Genomic DNA, 15,241 nt, shown 5'->3' with positions numbered 1-15,241 from the left:
AAATTATAAATTGGAATTGTAAACTGCATTAATGTAAACAAAAAAGAATTAAAACGAATTGAAAATCATGGTTAGTAATCTTCATCTTCAATTTGCAAGAGACTCAAATGTGGAATCCTTGTCACTAAAGAAAATGAAGCCAATAGATTCGAATATTCTTAGAGAAACTACTTTTCAATCGAAAATAGAGTTCCCAAATAGATTTTTAAGAAGAAAAATACTAATAGAGTACATCATTTGACACGATTCTTGTTTTATTGTTACCCGTTTTCAAAACTAAGTTAACTTCAAAAAACAATTACAAAACATAGAACGCATAGGAAAGAAGATAACTAAAAGCAAAGGAACTAAACTAATCTACTTTGACTCTAGTCTCCCTCGTTGTGTGATTTTTTTCTGTCTCTTCTTTATGCTCTTTTATAGAGTTTCTATTTTGGAAGGAGTTTCAGATTTAACAGTCAACAACCTCAAATTCCAAGTTACATTCTTAAATAACTTTGTAAATTTTCCTTTTCAATTGTTGTTGACTTTTCCTTTTCAATTGTTGTTGACTGTCTAACGTAAGTCAATGCTTTTCTTAAATAACTTTGTAAATTTTCCTTTTCAATTGTTGTTGACTTTTCCTTTTCAATTGTTGTTGACTGTCTAACGTAAGTCAATGCTTTTCATGGACCTTATATTGTAGGTTTCCAATACGTTTTCTTCAGTTAAGCTGTTGGTCTTTAAGTTCCCTTCTTAAATGGCTTTGGTCATGCTTCCTAAGTCAGTTTCAGTTCAAAGTCATATACAAAAGGTAAAAAATTTACATTAGACTAATCAAACAATATATAAGCTAAAAAAAGACATTTTTTAAAAAGTCTATATTTTTTATGAAAATGAAAATTTATTTTAAAAATAAAAAATAAAAACAGAAGAAACCTCAAGAAAACGCAATTAATCTAGAAAAATACTAAAACATTAAGAGTTATCTGTAACTCCCTCTTAAAAAGCTATTACCTACGAATTTTAGAAATTTAAAAATAATTTCATATACGATATTCATATATAATGTACACATGTACTTAGTTACATACTACATTAATATTTAACTACCAATAAACTAAATTTGAATTTGCAAATTAACCTGGACTAAATCCATATGAGTTACCTACAAACTAAATTCGTATATAATTACCTACTTCTATATAATTACATAAGGATGCATTACAAGAAAACATAGAGTGGGTAACTAATCGTCTCAAAGGATAAAAAAATCGACTCTAATTGTATTTTTGAGTCAACCATGGGTGGGTTTTAAAATGAACGCTTTGAACGTGGAAGCTAATTTTTTTTTTGCCTCGACTTGTGGCTAATAGAGTGTGCTCATTCTTTGCAAAGACTGACATTAATATTGTGGCTTGAGCCCTTTCTAACTTGAAGCTAATAGCGTAGGCTAGACCCTCACTAAGTGGAAGAAAAAATCAAATTGTTTGTCCTTTAAAGTTGGAAGAAAAATTCTAAGATGTTCCAAATGAGTCCCAAGATAGGCAATGATATCATCTATGAATATAATTTTAAAATAATTTAAGACAAGACAAAACAATCATATTCATAAAACTTGGATCCATTAATATACCTTCTTTGGCGATGTTTATAAAATTTGGCTTACAATTTTTTATCCTTTAAAGTTGGAAAAACAATTAGAAAATGTTCCTCATGCGTCTCATAATAGACAATGTTATTATCTATGACTATAATTATAAAATGATCTAAGATGGAAAAATCATATTCATGTAACTTATTAATAATGTAGGAGCATTAGTCATACCAAAAGGCAACACTTGATATTCATAATGTTGATATCTTGTTTGAAAAGCGGTTTTCTGTACATCTTCTGATTTTATTCTAATATGGGGATATCTTGACCTTATATCTATTTTAGAAAATATAGACACTTCTCTCTATTGGTCTATCATGAAATTTCCGACAGAAAATGGAAGTATTGCGACGCTAGGGGTGCACCAAATGATCGTGCAAGAATGCTACGCAGCCAATTTAAAAATTTCACTAAGGTACAGGTTTCGAAAGAAAGAAGTAAATGCAATAGCAGGAAACATCGACTTTGACCCGACACCGAATTACGAGCCACAGGTGGAATCGAGAGACGAAATCATTCCCTAGTAGATCAAGAAACTTAGACAAGACACGCAGATCAACGCAAATCTTCAAGAAAAGGATAAGTAGAGGATTATTCATGTCTTTGCTGACAATAAAGATCTTTTCGCATGGACGGCGACAGACATGTCGGGGACAGATCTGCAAGTGATGTCCCATAGGTTATCTATCTGCCAAGAGGCCAAGCCGATATCCTAAAATAAAAGAAGATTGGGAGAAGAAAGAAGACTCGTTGCCCAGGCAGCCGGGTTCATCCATGAAATACAATATACCACCAGGCTAGCAAACATAGTTCTGGTAAAGAAAAGCAACGGCCAATGGCGCATGTGTACGAATTATACTGACCTTAACAAAACGTGTCCAAAAGATGCCTACCCCCTCCCAAACATAAACAGATTGGTGGATTGCGTCGCAGGCCACGAAATCATGAGTTTTCTAGACACATTTCGAGTACAACCAAATTCATATGCATGAAGCCAACAAGCCCAAGACAGCCTTCATGATTGAAAATTCAACTTTTGTTACGAGGTGATGCCATTCGATTTGAAAAACAACATAGCCACATACCAGAGAATGATGGACCAAGTATTCCGAGAACAAATCGGGCAAAACGTGGAGGTCTACGTTAATGATATGATCGTAAAGTTCGATACACCGGCACAGCACGCCTTGGACTTAGCAGAGATTTTTGGTCGGCTTTGAAAGTTTGATATGAGATGTAATTCCACGAAGTGCGTTTTTGGGGTTGAAGGAGGAAAGTTTCTCGATTTTTTACTCACAAGTAGTGGGACAGAGGCCAACTCGGACAAATACAAGGCCTTGGAACAGATGAGGAGTCCCCAGAACTTGAAAGAGGTACAAAGGCTTATCGACCAACTGACAACGCTATCTAGATTCGTCCCTAGTGACAGAAAAGATAAAGCCCATTCTCAAGTTAAGGAAGGCAAATAAATTCAATTGGAATGAGGTGTGTGAAGTTACATTCTCTCGGTCCAACAAGGACTAGCAACGCCACCCTCCAAGATCGTAAGTCGCGTCCTCCAAGACTCGAAAACACGATATCAAATTATTAAAAAAGTTGCACTGGCACTGGTGCCCGAAGGCTCCAACATTACTTCCAAAGCCACGAGGTGATAGTAAAAATCGATTGTCCGATAAGTAAGGTGCTTAGGAAGCCAGAACTCATGGGAAGGATGATAGCATGGTCTGTGGAGCAATCCAAATTTGGGATCAAATACGAACCTAGGAGACCTATAAAGTCCCAATGCTTAGCAAACTTTATCTCGGAATTACAAGATACTCCGAAAGTTGACAAATGGTGGACGTTGTACGTATACAGGTCGTCAAACACATCCAGAAGTGGAGCCAGGATAGTTCTCAAAGGACCAGGACACATAAAGAGCAAACAATCTTTGAACTTATTCAGAGCGTCAAACAACCAAGTCGAGTACAAGGCATTGGTGGTCAGTCTTCTATTAGCCAAGGACATTGAGGCACGCAAGGTCCGATGCCGAAGCGACTAGCAACTAACGGTTAGCCAAGTCCAAAGAGAATACCAAGTAAAAAAACCCCTACTTTTAAAGTATTTCCATCGAGTATTAGCTCTCATGGGTGAATTCGAAGAAATAGTAATCCATCATATTCGAATGGAGGAAAACACCCATGTAGACATGTTGTTTAATCTAGTGGTGGAAAGAAAAAAGGACTCGACACAGTTATACAGCAAATACTCCCCGGACCTACAGTGGTAACAAAGTTATGCCTAAACACAGATGCAGCGCCACAAGACTGGTTGTCCACTGTGAAGAGAGCAGTGCAAGACCGAGATGCCGGAAGGGACATACCGGATCCATGTTTGAGACGAAAAGTATCAAGATTTATGTCAATCGACAAGACTTGTACAAGCGGGGATTCTCAACATCTATACTCAAATGCTTAGGAAAGACGGAGACGTAATGAACGAATTACATATTATTGGCAGGTACCCTATCCCTCGGATCAAACGAACTGACAACGGGAGGAGACAGAAAATAGAGGATATTCGGTCTCTTATATTGTAAAAACAAGGATACAAATCAAAATAAGTATGATAAAAATTCTTCCTTATTATATAAAGATTCTGCTTAATATAGTAATTCTGGACCATAAAACTTCCACACCTTCCACTTCTCAAAACTCAAGTTCGTTAAATTGTTTAGATGTTTGGGCCATGGTCATAAAGATTTTAAGTACCCAAACAAGGAAACCATGATTTTAAGAGATGTGGGACAACTGAAAAGTGAAGATTTTAATCCTCCTCCTCTTCTAGTTCATCATCTTCATCTCCTTCTTCTAGTGATAGTGAGGTTAAAATACCCCATGAGGGTAATTTTCTTATTGTTAGGCACTTTCTAGGTAAAGTTCAAAAACATTTTGATAAAACATAAAGAGAAAATATCTTCAAAAATCTTTTTGCCATTTTATTTTCTCCATTTCATCTATTAAGAAACCCAATTCCTTTATTAAACCCATGCATGTCAAAATCACTACCCTTAAAAACAAATAACGCTTGGTATCCACGGTCTTCCTCCTCACAAAATTTTCATTTAATTTACCAGGTTTACAAGGTTAAATATAACTCAGATGGTTCAATTGAGGATACAAAGTTCATCTTTTTAGGGTCATAATTTTATTCGTATATTCTCTCTTGTGGCAAAGTTTACTACTATTTGCCTTATTCTTGTGACAAAGGCAGTTTAGGGTTTTAAAATAAATGTTGGGTGCAGATCACAATTGATCTGATGCAGGGAGAATTAGCCATAAAAAATGATACCGGAAAACAAAAGCCCTCTTTGTCCTTAAAAAGAGAGCATCCAGCCACCATACAAAAACCTAAAAAAGTCTTAACCTTTCTTATCTCATTATAAACGGGCATCGGCAGAGATAAAGTCACATTTTCCTCAAACAGGAACATATAACGAATCTCTAAATTTCCAAAGAAACTTAAACCAAAAATCAGAAATTAAATGGAGGGAGGCTATAAGAAAAGATATACGCAAGTTGACAATTTAGGAAATGATGAGAGAAAATTATGCATCAGCATAATTTATTCCACATTAGTTCCTATGTTTTTCAGTACACCACCAACTTGTAAACATGTTTTCCCAGTACAGTTTATGGCACCCAGTGCCACTTCCAGTAGAATGGTGACAAGTAAATTTGAATACACCCCACCCCACGCCTTGTATATATAGTAGAAAGGGAACTTGGGAATCAAATGTGCCTAAACCTGTACAGGCTAACCACTAAAAGTTTATACCAGCCACAAAGTAACAAAGTAAGCTCCCCTGTCATGAGAAAAAGAAAAGACAAGAGGGAAGAGATCAAGCTGAGTATATCATGATACACGGAGAGCCTGATTGCAAATATATCACAATGCTACTACATTGTCATGGCATTATGATAAATATACAGAAGGGGCAGAAACTTTGCCATAGAAGCAACTTGCACTTCCACTTCAGATTGCTCCATATATACTCAACAAGTACAGATGCAAGGTTGTACAGTTGATGAGACCTTCAGCACAGCTATTATGTTTGGAGAACTTATCTCCAATCATCTATCAACTTAGCACAGTCTCTGAGTTAACATGACCACCACTGCTCCCGGTATAATTGTTAAATCCAACCACAGGCACCGAGCGCTGAGCAAAATCTAGTAACAATTTCCTCTGGTGGTCATTGGTGTGAGGAAGACTTACCCTTAAGAGTTCAACAGGCATTTCCCTACTAATTGCTTTAGCAGCATCTGATCCAATTACAGACACATTTGGCGTCCCTTGTACAAGCAGTGATTGCATGATACTCTGGTACTTATTCATGCAATACATTGTGAGAAGGCCAAAAAATTCGTCAAATGAGGCCTGCCAAAATGAACGATTGGCTATATAGCTGCAACCACCATGGGGATCTGTAAGAAGTTCAGTGGCCCTCTCAAGAACAGATACTAAAATGAGGGAGGCACCATCTCCAGCTGTGCTTCCAAGGGGACGTAGAGGAGGTTGCTCTGAGGAACAAACCACAGCTGCAAGACAAGCACCTAGGGCACCAAGATCCATTCCCTGAACACAGTTACAAACAATCTTAGAAAGGTCACTTGTAGTCATGGCAGCTTCAGGTTCAGATGGTAGACTACCAAATAAAAATCTCAAATGACGAAAGATGGTCATGCAGACTATCCGCATAAGCTCACTACCAGAAACAAGTAGCTGAAGATACTTTGAAATGAGTTTACGACCTTTGGGTATAGATACTAATCGTAAGAAAACAACATCATCCTTAGCACCAAGCCCAACTTTGTTTCCATTCTTTCCCAGTGGATCAACAAGTTGGAGAGATGTTGCTAGTCCTTCCAAAAGGACCTTCCGTCTTCGTCTTAATTGAGCCCCACCATCTTGTAGTTGATTACACTGTAGAAAACGATCAATATCCTCTACATCAAGAAGAAGACAAAGACCATCCTCAATTGTGACTCTGGCTGCAAACAGAGGCTCCTGTTCAAGGGGCTTCTCTGAAATATTACGTTCAGAACTACCACTAGTTGAAGAGTTTGATGATTCAACTTCAAGAAGAGCCTGAGGTCGACGAATAGACAGGAATGAAACCCTCCCTAAAGTATCAACCTGAAGAAAACCATGGGAGTCCAGATTGGCACGGGCTCGTGGAGGAAGTTCCTTTATTTGTGTTGGGCTAAATGAATGTTTCAACTTAGCCCCAGCTTTTTTAGCAAGACAAGCTTGGTGATAATAGTCATCAAGATAGGGATCATTGCAATGAGTCACAGCTTGCTGCATTCTAAGAATACTCTCAATTTCATCACTAGTCATATACTTGGACCTAAACTGTACTGAACCACTTTCATTCTTCTGGCTACTGGCATCAGAACCTTGTTGCAAAAAACGATGACTCTGTTTACCCTTATTTGTTGACTTTGGCCTGTGTTCTCTGGTATCAGCAAGACCAAGCATATGATCATATTTGCTAACCATGGATGATCCAGAACAAAGCTGAGGGTTAAATAAATGGGATTGGAAACCTGACATGTAGCGTCCTGATTTCTGAATGGGATGAAGCAGTCTATGCTGCTGTTGCTGCTGCAATTGGGTCAATAGATGAGGTGATAATGATCCACTCTGATGGTGTAATTGTTGCTGCAACATACTACTGAGGTTTGGATGATCTCCAGAATACAACCCAGATTGGTTGACCCAGGGATTCTGCATTCGATAATTTAGTGGGGAGCCAGTTGTAAATGGCCGCACATTTCCACTAAAATGTGACTCATGTTTTGATCCACTCAACTGTAGTGCAGAATTGAAATAATGAGAACGATTTTGTGACGGCAAAGCCACATGAGCTCCACCAGCATGAAAAGGAATGTTCAAGTGACCTGTACTGTGATTTGGGGAAGACTGTTGGGACCTACCACCAGGTGGAGGATACGAAGTAAATGAAGATTTTGGTGCCAAAATAGGTTCACTAGAAAACCGAGTAAGTTCCTGTCTCTTGTCAGGATAAGAAGATGTTCTATACAAGGTCTTTGATTCTTGTAATTGGGCAGTGGAGGAATGTGGATGTGATGACCATCGGTTTCCATCCTCAGTATTTTCACTATCATAAAAATGCTGATCAAACCAGTTAGGAACAGGTTCACTAGAGCAATGTTGGAGTTGGTGTTGCAGCTGTCGCTGCTGCTCAGGATATGAAGATGTTCTGTACAAGGGCTTTGAGTCATGTAGCTGAGCTACAGAAGAATGGGGGTGTGATGACCATCTATTGCCATCCTGAGATCCTTGCCCTTCACTGTCATAGCTATGCTGATCAAACCAGTAGGGAATGTCATCCCTTTGTGACCATTCAGAAGCAGAGGAATCTGTCAAATATAGGAAAAGAAATAATTCAGTCAATTGAAAATATGCATGATGAGTACGTTGTGAAGCTAGATCTGCCTCATCTCATGGAAATGAAAACGTTATGAAGCTATCAACCAAATAAATTCTCAAGAACCTTACTGATGCATTGCTTTGTGTTTTTTACACCATTGTCAAAATGCAAATGGATTTTACGCACACACACACACACTACACACCTCTTGCATTATCACAAAACCAGAGAAACCTCCTCTATAAATACATACTGCACAACTTTGTATTTATTAGTGTGATTACTACTGAAAGAGCCAAGAAAACCACAGTTGAATCTCAACCAAAATGTTACTGACCTAACATTTCACAGGCCCCTTCTATAATTGGTGGAACTTTACCCACTTAAAAGATCGTCATACTAATAGCTTGCAGCAGAAGCCAACAGATCCGCATATAAATCAACGCATGTAAACAACTTAATATTTCTAAATGACAATGCATGTTAACTAACAAGTTTCTCATTGACAAAGCTCTATAGAGCGTAGGTACACAGCACAAGCACCCAGAAAAAAAAAACTACCACAAAACCTTTAGATTATTTAGAACATCATGTTCTCAAGTATCAGGTAATTATCACCATAACCCAAATTTCTTTTGATTTACACTAATTTGAACAGACTTGTAATAATATTTCACTTGGTAACCAAGGTTGTGTGTGTCCAAGATTAAAGAGAAGACACAAAATTGCCAAAGAACAAACATTTAAGACAATTTTACATATCTTTTTTATTTATGGATTTCCACTTGAAGAAATCATCTTAAAATTTGCTGAGATGCGTGTGATATATCTTTAAGATATCATGAGATATTTGTTATCTCTAAGAAATCGTGGTATTTTCTATCTCCCAGTTTCCTGTCATTTTCTTTTTTAATCTTTATCCTTCAATAGGGAGATTAATCATTGTACATCCTACCTACACAATTAATATATCCAGATCTATTTTATTTAATTTAATTTTGTTCTTACCAATACAAATATAACCCTGATTGAACCTCACAACAAGACAAAAATGAAAAACAGTATACATCTTGTTCCTGGTTTTCCTTCTAGTGTTTGTAAAATTTTTCAGATAATAATTTTGATACCAATTTGTTACTTTGAAGACCATACACCCCCAAAGGAGTAGCAGCACTGTAGTCAAAATCGCGATTAAAAACATGAAATAGCACGATTTAATGGTTCCACCAACCATATCCGATTAGAGCCCAAAGATCATGCCAAAGTGGGATCAGTGGGATTGTCGTTGAAGATAACGGAAACAGTGGAATCATTGTGTTTTGTTGCGTCACATACCGTGATTTTGGGTTCTGTCACACAAAACTCTTCTTGGGTCAATGGGCTTTAGGTTAAAACCCAAGCCCAATAAACTGTTCTCCTTCATGCACAATTGGTTTCAAATAACTATGTAATAAATGTTACATTTCTCCTACCTTCCTATCCACCAAGCAACTTCCTTCCCCAACAAAAAACCTGATCAGTTGTGGTTGTTCCAATTGCTCAACCATGCCAAAAGTGAAGCTGTGCAGACACAGCACTCATGGCTTCACATTTTTCTCCTTTATTCATAGTTGTGACTATTTTGTTTTAATTATTTATGTATTAAATTGGCTAATAATTTGATTTCTAGAAATAAGCTTACGCAAGTCTTGGACTATTCAGAAACTTTTTCATTTTTATTGTGTATTTCAAGACCTTCACTCAAGGAGGACGAATTTAAATGCTAATAAAAGCAAGATGTGTTATACTTGCAACATAATACAATTGATGATAGCACCAGAATAAAGGAGATGCCTTCCAGTCATCAGGCTACCTCAGAAACATCAGCAGCTTTCCAAATATAGCTTCATTACAAGTGTTTTGGACATGCTCCATCTAATTAACGTAAATCTCTATTTCCACATCTGTCTTTAAGATATAATGGGATACTTATTTTTAGGATATCATGGGATTTTTTGTTTCCCTTTTCCTGTTATTTCCCTTTTTTAATCTTTACCCTTGAGAAGGGAGACAAGTGATTGTACATCCTACATAATTAATATACAAATTATTTTTCTTTCAACTACATTATATTGATACTTCTAAATAGTCTCTTTAAGTGACGTTGTCAATTTCTTTCTTCCAACTTTGTTGTGTACAGTATATTGACATCAAGTAAGTGTAAGACACACTTCGCAGAAATTATTAGAACTGGCCTTGTAAACAAAATGTCCCTAGAAATGTGTATTACAAGTGATAGGATTTTGCACTTTAAATATATAATAAATACGCTAAAAGCTTCTAATTACTTAAAAAATGTATTAAATTAAATGGGATAGGATTTTATGTTCTTAATATACATTCCAATAAAAAAATTCTACTGTACTTTGTTAGGGCCACTGATCATCATATGTCTAAAAGAAGAATGATAGGACGTAACAAACATTTTCTTACTTTGACACCACAATATTATCATTTGCTATCACAATTTAAAGCCACAAATAGATGATAGTGTCGTGTTTAAACATATTGAAATCCAATCAAAACGTGTTAAAAAATATATATTATAACAAAATGATAAATGTTAAAAAGTACCAAATTCATTTCAATTGCTTACTCACTTTCTCTTGATCCCCGTTCACCAATAACTCCTGGGCTTCTTGGTCCAGTAACAACCTTGTTCAACTGAAATAAATTTTAAAAAAAAGCTTAATATCCATTAAACTAAAGGAGAATGGAATTATTTTCAAAACATTAAACTGAACACAAAATCAATTAGTGATTGAAATCATATAGAGAATGGAATTTAAATTATAGTATATAAGTAAGAGCAAACCTAACCTTACAAACAGACTTTATGAGGTTGAGTTAAGCTTAAAGTTCACTTTTTAAGAGAGACATTAAAGTAGATGACATCAGAACCAGAATAGAAAATTTGGGTAAACAAATGGCTAGATTAGAGGAAAATTCCAAGAAGATTTTTAGAAATGTGGAAAATGATGGTGCAGGGATGACGAAGATGAAATTCAAATTGTTAGATCCAAGTTGAAGAGACCATGTGTTTAGTTTTGATTGTGTGGTTAAACAACCAAGTATAAACAATAACTTTTATGTCAAATCATGTCAAACATAACGTATCCAATGTAGCAAGTTGTGTGACTAGACAAATGTAAGCGTTTTTAATATATGTTATGTCTAACAGACGCAAGTATTGTTCAGATGCATTGTCAGATAAGTTTTGTTTGAACAGCCACAAGCAAGTATACCTAGTTAAATACGTTTTTGCTTGAACAGACACTAAGTATACTTTGTTTGACAGACACAAGATTTAAACATTTCAAAATACATGTCAAAATTCAATAAATGTCAGACTCCTCGTGAGCAACAAAATCAAGAAGTTTCTCCATGTAAATCCCCCCTTCTAGATCACTATGAAGGAAAGCATATTTAATATTTAATTGTTGGAGATGCCAACGACTATAGTTGCCATTGCAAAGAAAATACGCAAAATAGTCATTTTGGCAATGGGAGAAAATGTACAACCATAATCAAGGTCATAGATTTGAGTATATTCTTTGGCCACCAATCTAGCTCCGAGGTGATCAACTTCACCATTTGGCCCAACTTTAATGGTGTAAACCCAACAACAACCAACAACCTTCTTTCCAAGTGGAAGAGGAACTAAGTCTCACGTATCATTATGTTCAAGAGCTTGAATTTCATCAATCATGGCTTGTCGCCATCCATGATGATCAAGTGTTTCACATTTTTAGGAATGGGTAATGGAAGATGCAAAGGAGATAAAAGAACAATTAGGAGAGTACAAACAATGATAGCTTAAAAAATTGTAAACAGGATGAGAATTGCGGGTAAAATGAGTACCTTTTTAATTGCAATAGGCCAAATGGAATCTTCATTATCAAGAGAAGTAGTACGGAACAACGATGGTGAACGACTTGATGAAAAGGATTTACCATGTGGCTTTGAACCGGTCATTGGACTAAGTTGTTGGGAGGTGATAAGAGGAGGAGGAGATGGTGCAAGTAAATTGGGTTGATGAGAAGAATTTAAATTATTTGGAGATATTGGAACAACGTAAGGAGTAGGATACACCAAAGGCTCAACTAAAGGTGTAGGCAAGACCTATTGGACATGTAGGGAAGAAGTGAAGAAAGGAATTTCTTCAAAAAAATATGACACTTGTAAACATGTAATATCTTTTAGTGTCAGGTGAATAACATTGATAATTTTTTTAGATTAGAATATCCTTAAACGACACATTTGATAGCTCGGGTTGAAACTTTATCCAAACCTGGAGACGTCATGTACAAAACACAACCAAGGACACGAGGAGAAATGTGAAATTGAGGTCCATTTGGAAACACAATGGAATATGGAACTGTATTGTCCAAAGAAGAAGGCATTCTACTAATAAGATAATAGGCACTAAGAATGGCATCACCCCAGTGATTAAAGGAACAATGTCACCAAGTATTAAGGTAAGAGAAATTTCATCTAAATGTATATTCTTTCTCTCTGCTATACCATTACATTAAGATGAGGTGTATGAGGACACATGGACTGGTGTAAAATGCCATGTGAGTTCAAAATTAAAAGAGTAGGAAAACCAAAAAGAAAAGTATTTTTTGGCATTATCATTCCTTAAGATCTTGATCACTTGGCCAAATTGATTCTTGATTTCATTAAGGAATGGAGATATGTTTCATTAAGACCAATCTTTCATTAAGTAAACCTATATGTAGAGTTTTATCAAACACTCCCCAGCATCCAAAGAAAGCATGATATATCACAGTTTCAGAACCTTACCTTTAAAAAAGTGGTGGTGAGATCATCAATATCAGAAAGTGATCTTATATCCTCTGCCTGCAATGTGGAAATGTCAGTTAGTTGGAGGAAATTCTAGCATCTTATTTGCAAATATTAATTTGTTATGTCCCACATTGACTAGGAATTGAGATTAACTAGATAAAAGTCAAATATAATGTTTTAGCAAAGACTAAGTAAACCACAACTAAAAATTCCAAGACAACACAACAAAAATTTTAAAATGGTCATGAATGACAGCAACTATAAAGTCAAGTGCTGAAATGGAATATCGATTCACAACCACCTCATTTGAATACATCAACTACTCAGAAAGCTTGGAGATCATGCAAATGACTCTAGTTTGGTAACTACTTAAGATATCATTTTTTAAAGAAAGCACTCAATTTTCATGCATCAATATCAGGTTTGGCAATTCAAATGATGCAGTGTGATAGATGTTTTCACTGAATTATAAGTCTCGGATAAGTTATCTTTGTAAAAAGCTACAGGCATTGTTGCACAAACTTTAAATTTTAGAAAAAGTAAGATAATTAGACTGAATAATACCTCTTCTTTATTGAGAAATAAATCTTCCTCGTTGAACTCCACAGCAAGCATGGCCTTATACTCATCCTGATCTTCTAACCCCCCCAACTCAACTTCCTCAGCAACATTTTTACCAAAGAATGCATACTGTGATGCATCAAATACTTCACCTTCTGCAAAAGAGAAGAAACTCAAATCAAAGACATTTCAACAGTTTTAACATACAAAACACAGTTTGCAGTTCACACATCTAAAAGCCCACCAATAAAAAAGACAAACCAAACACCTTCTGAAACAAAAGTACCGATGATGAAACGCCACACGATCTTCAATGAGCATACAAAAACAAGGCTCTCAAATAGAACAACTAATGAAATCGCATATTTGCAATCTTGGCAGTTCTGCACTCAATAAACACTGACATACACTACACTTACCTACTAAAGGGACCAACAACAGCATAACCAAAGACATCAAGAAAAGAACATCAATTCGGACTTTACAATAAGTTCTTTTCAAAACTAGCAAAACTTTAAACCTCAGTTCAGACATTACAAGAACTCATTGTGCTGCAGTGAACTAAACATGTTGAGAAAAAAGAAATTGAAACGCAGAGCAGATAGTTTAATCCCCGTCTTTTTCTCGCGATCAAACTCCTAAGTAGAACCAGATCTACATGCAGAAGCAGAATCAAAGAACGCAAAACAAGAAAGAAGCAATTACAGGAAGCGCGTAAGAAAAACAAATAAAAACGCAGGGGAAGTAAACACAGCACAGAATAAAAGAAAATAATGAGAAAGAAAGGAACCTTTGGAAGTGTGTCCCAATGGTCTGTGATCACGGGTGGTGGTAGCAGCGGCACCAAACCCAGCCATGAAGGAAGAGAGAAACGCGAAGGAAGAAGCGAAGTTGAACGCGCTTCTGGAAGGAAGAGTTATTGTGAATTAGGTCATGCGAGAGATTGAAGGAAATGGGTTTGGGTTGAGAGAGGAAAATGGAGAAGAACCCTACCAGAGAGAGAGAGAGAGTGTGTGTTATGGTTGAGATAGCGTACCTAATTTTTTTTTAATTTAACTGAGGGAACATTTTTGGTGGGATTGTGTGTTCTAACGAAGATACCAAAACCTACAAAGTTATTTTATTGTTTTTATTGGTTCTATGGTTTAAAAAATAGGTGAAATTGCAATTATTTGAAATTCACTTTATTATTATTAATAGTGAAAAGAGAGACACCATTTTTTTTTACTTAATTTTTACGAAGATAGAAATGTATATACGTATAAAAATAATTTTAGATGAATAAAAATTAAAAAACAAAAAATAAAATGTAGAAAGTGATTGAAAGTAAAGATTATTTTATTTTATATGTGAGATTTGGTCTGTGTGAGAGTATACTTTCTTTTGTTGTCTTAAAAATTATACATTAATATTAATTTAAAAAATTTAAAAATAATTTTATTTTTTAAATAATTTGTATAAAATGACAAAATACTTCATTATATTAATAAAAAAATATATTAAATAAATGTAGAATCGAAAAAAAATTGTGTACAGGAAAAATCCTTTATATATATATAGTATAGATAAATTTTAAATATTATTTTCTTATATAATATTTTGTCATAAAAATACTTATTCTCTTATTCTAAGAAGTGATGTCTTTATAGTATTTATTCTAAAGAAGTGATGTCTTTATATAATATAATATATAGTATTTATTCTTTCCTGTGTATATAAAATTTTACTGTTTTACGCTTTAAGTAATCCTCTTTTTT

At 35.4% G+C, this 15,241-nt stretch overlaps 1 protein-coding gene across 1 annotated transcript; it reads right to left on the bottom strand.

Annotated features, from left to right (window-relative positions):
* Nucleotides 1-5,171: 5,171 nt before the first annotated feature.
* Nucleotides 5,172-14,586, bottom strand: LOC137818274 (protein PAT1 homolog). The gene is made up of 5 exons (XM_068621589.2): nucleotides 14,275-14,586; nucleotides 13,488-13,639; nucleotides 12,921-12,977; nucleotides 10,715-10,778; nucleotides 5,172-8,064 (listed from the first exon to the last, which is right to left on the bottom strand). The coding sequence occupies exons 1-5, from the start codon at nucleotides 14,339-14,341 to the stop codon at nucleotides 5,756-5,758; spliced, it is 2,649 nt and encodes an 882-aa protein (XP_068477690.2). The 5' UTR covers nucleotides 14,342-14,586; the 3' UTR covers nucleotides 5,172-5,755.
* Between the last annotated feature and the right edge of the window lie 655 nt (nucleotides 14,587-15,241).

The sequence above is a fragment of the Phaseolus vulgaris genome, chromosome 11 (assembly GCF_051622355.1).
Source record: "Phaseolus vulgaris cultivar YP4 chromosome 11, ASM5162235v1, whole genome shotgun sequence".
Lineage (NCBI taxonomy): Eukaryota > Viridiplantae > Streptophyta > Magnoliopsida > Fabales > Fabaceae > Phaseolus > Phaseolus vulgaris.
This window is presented reverse-complemented; position numbering and strand designations above follow the sequence as displayed.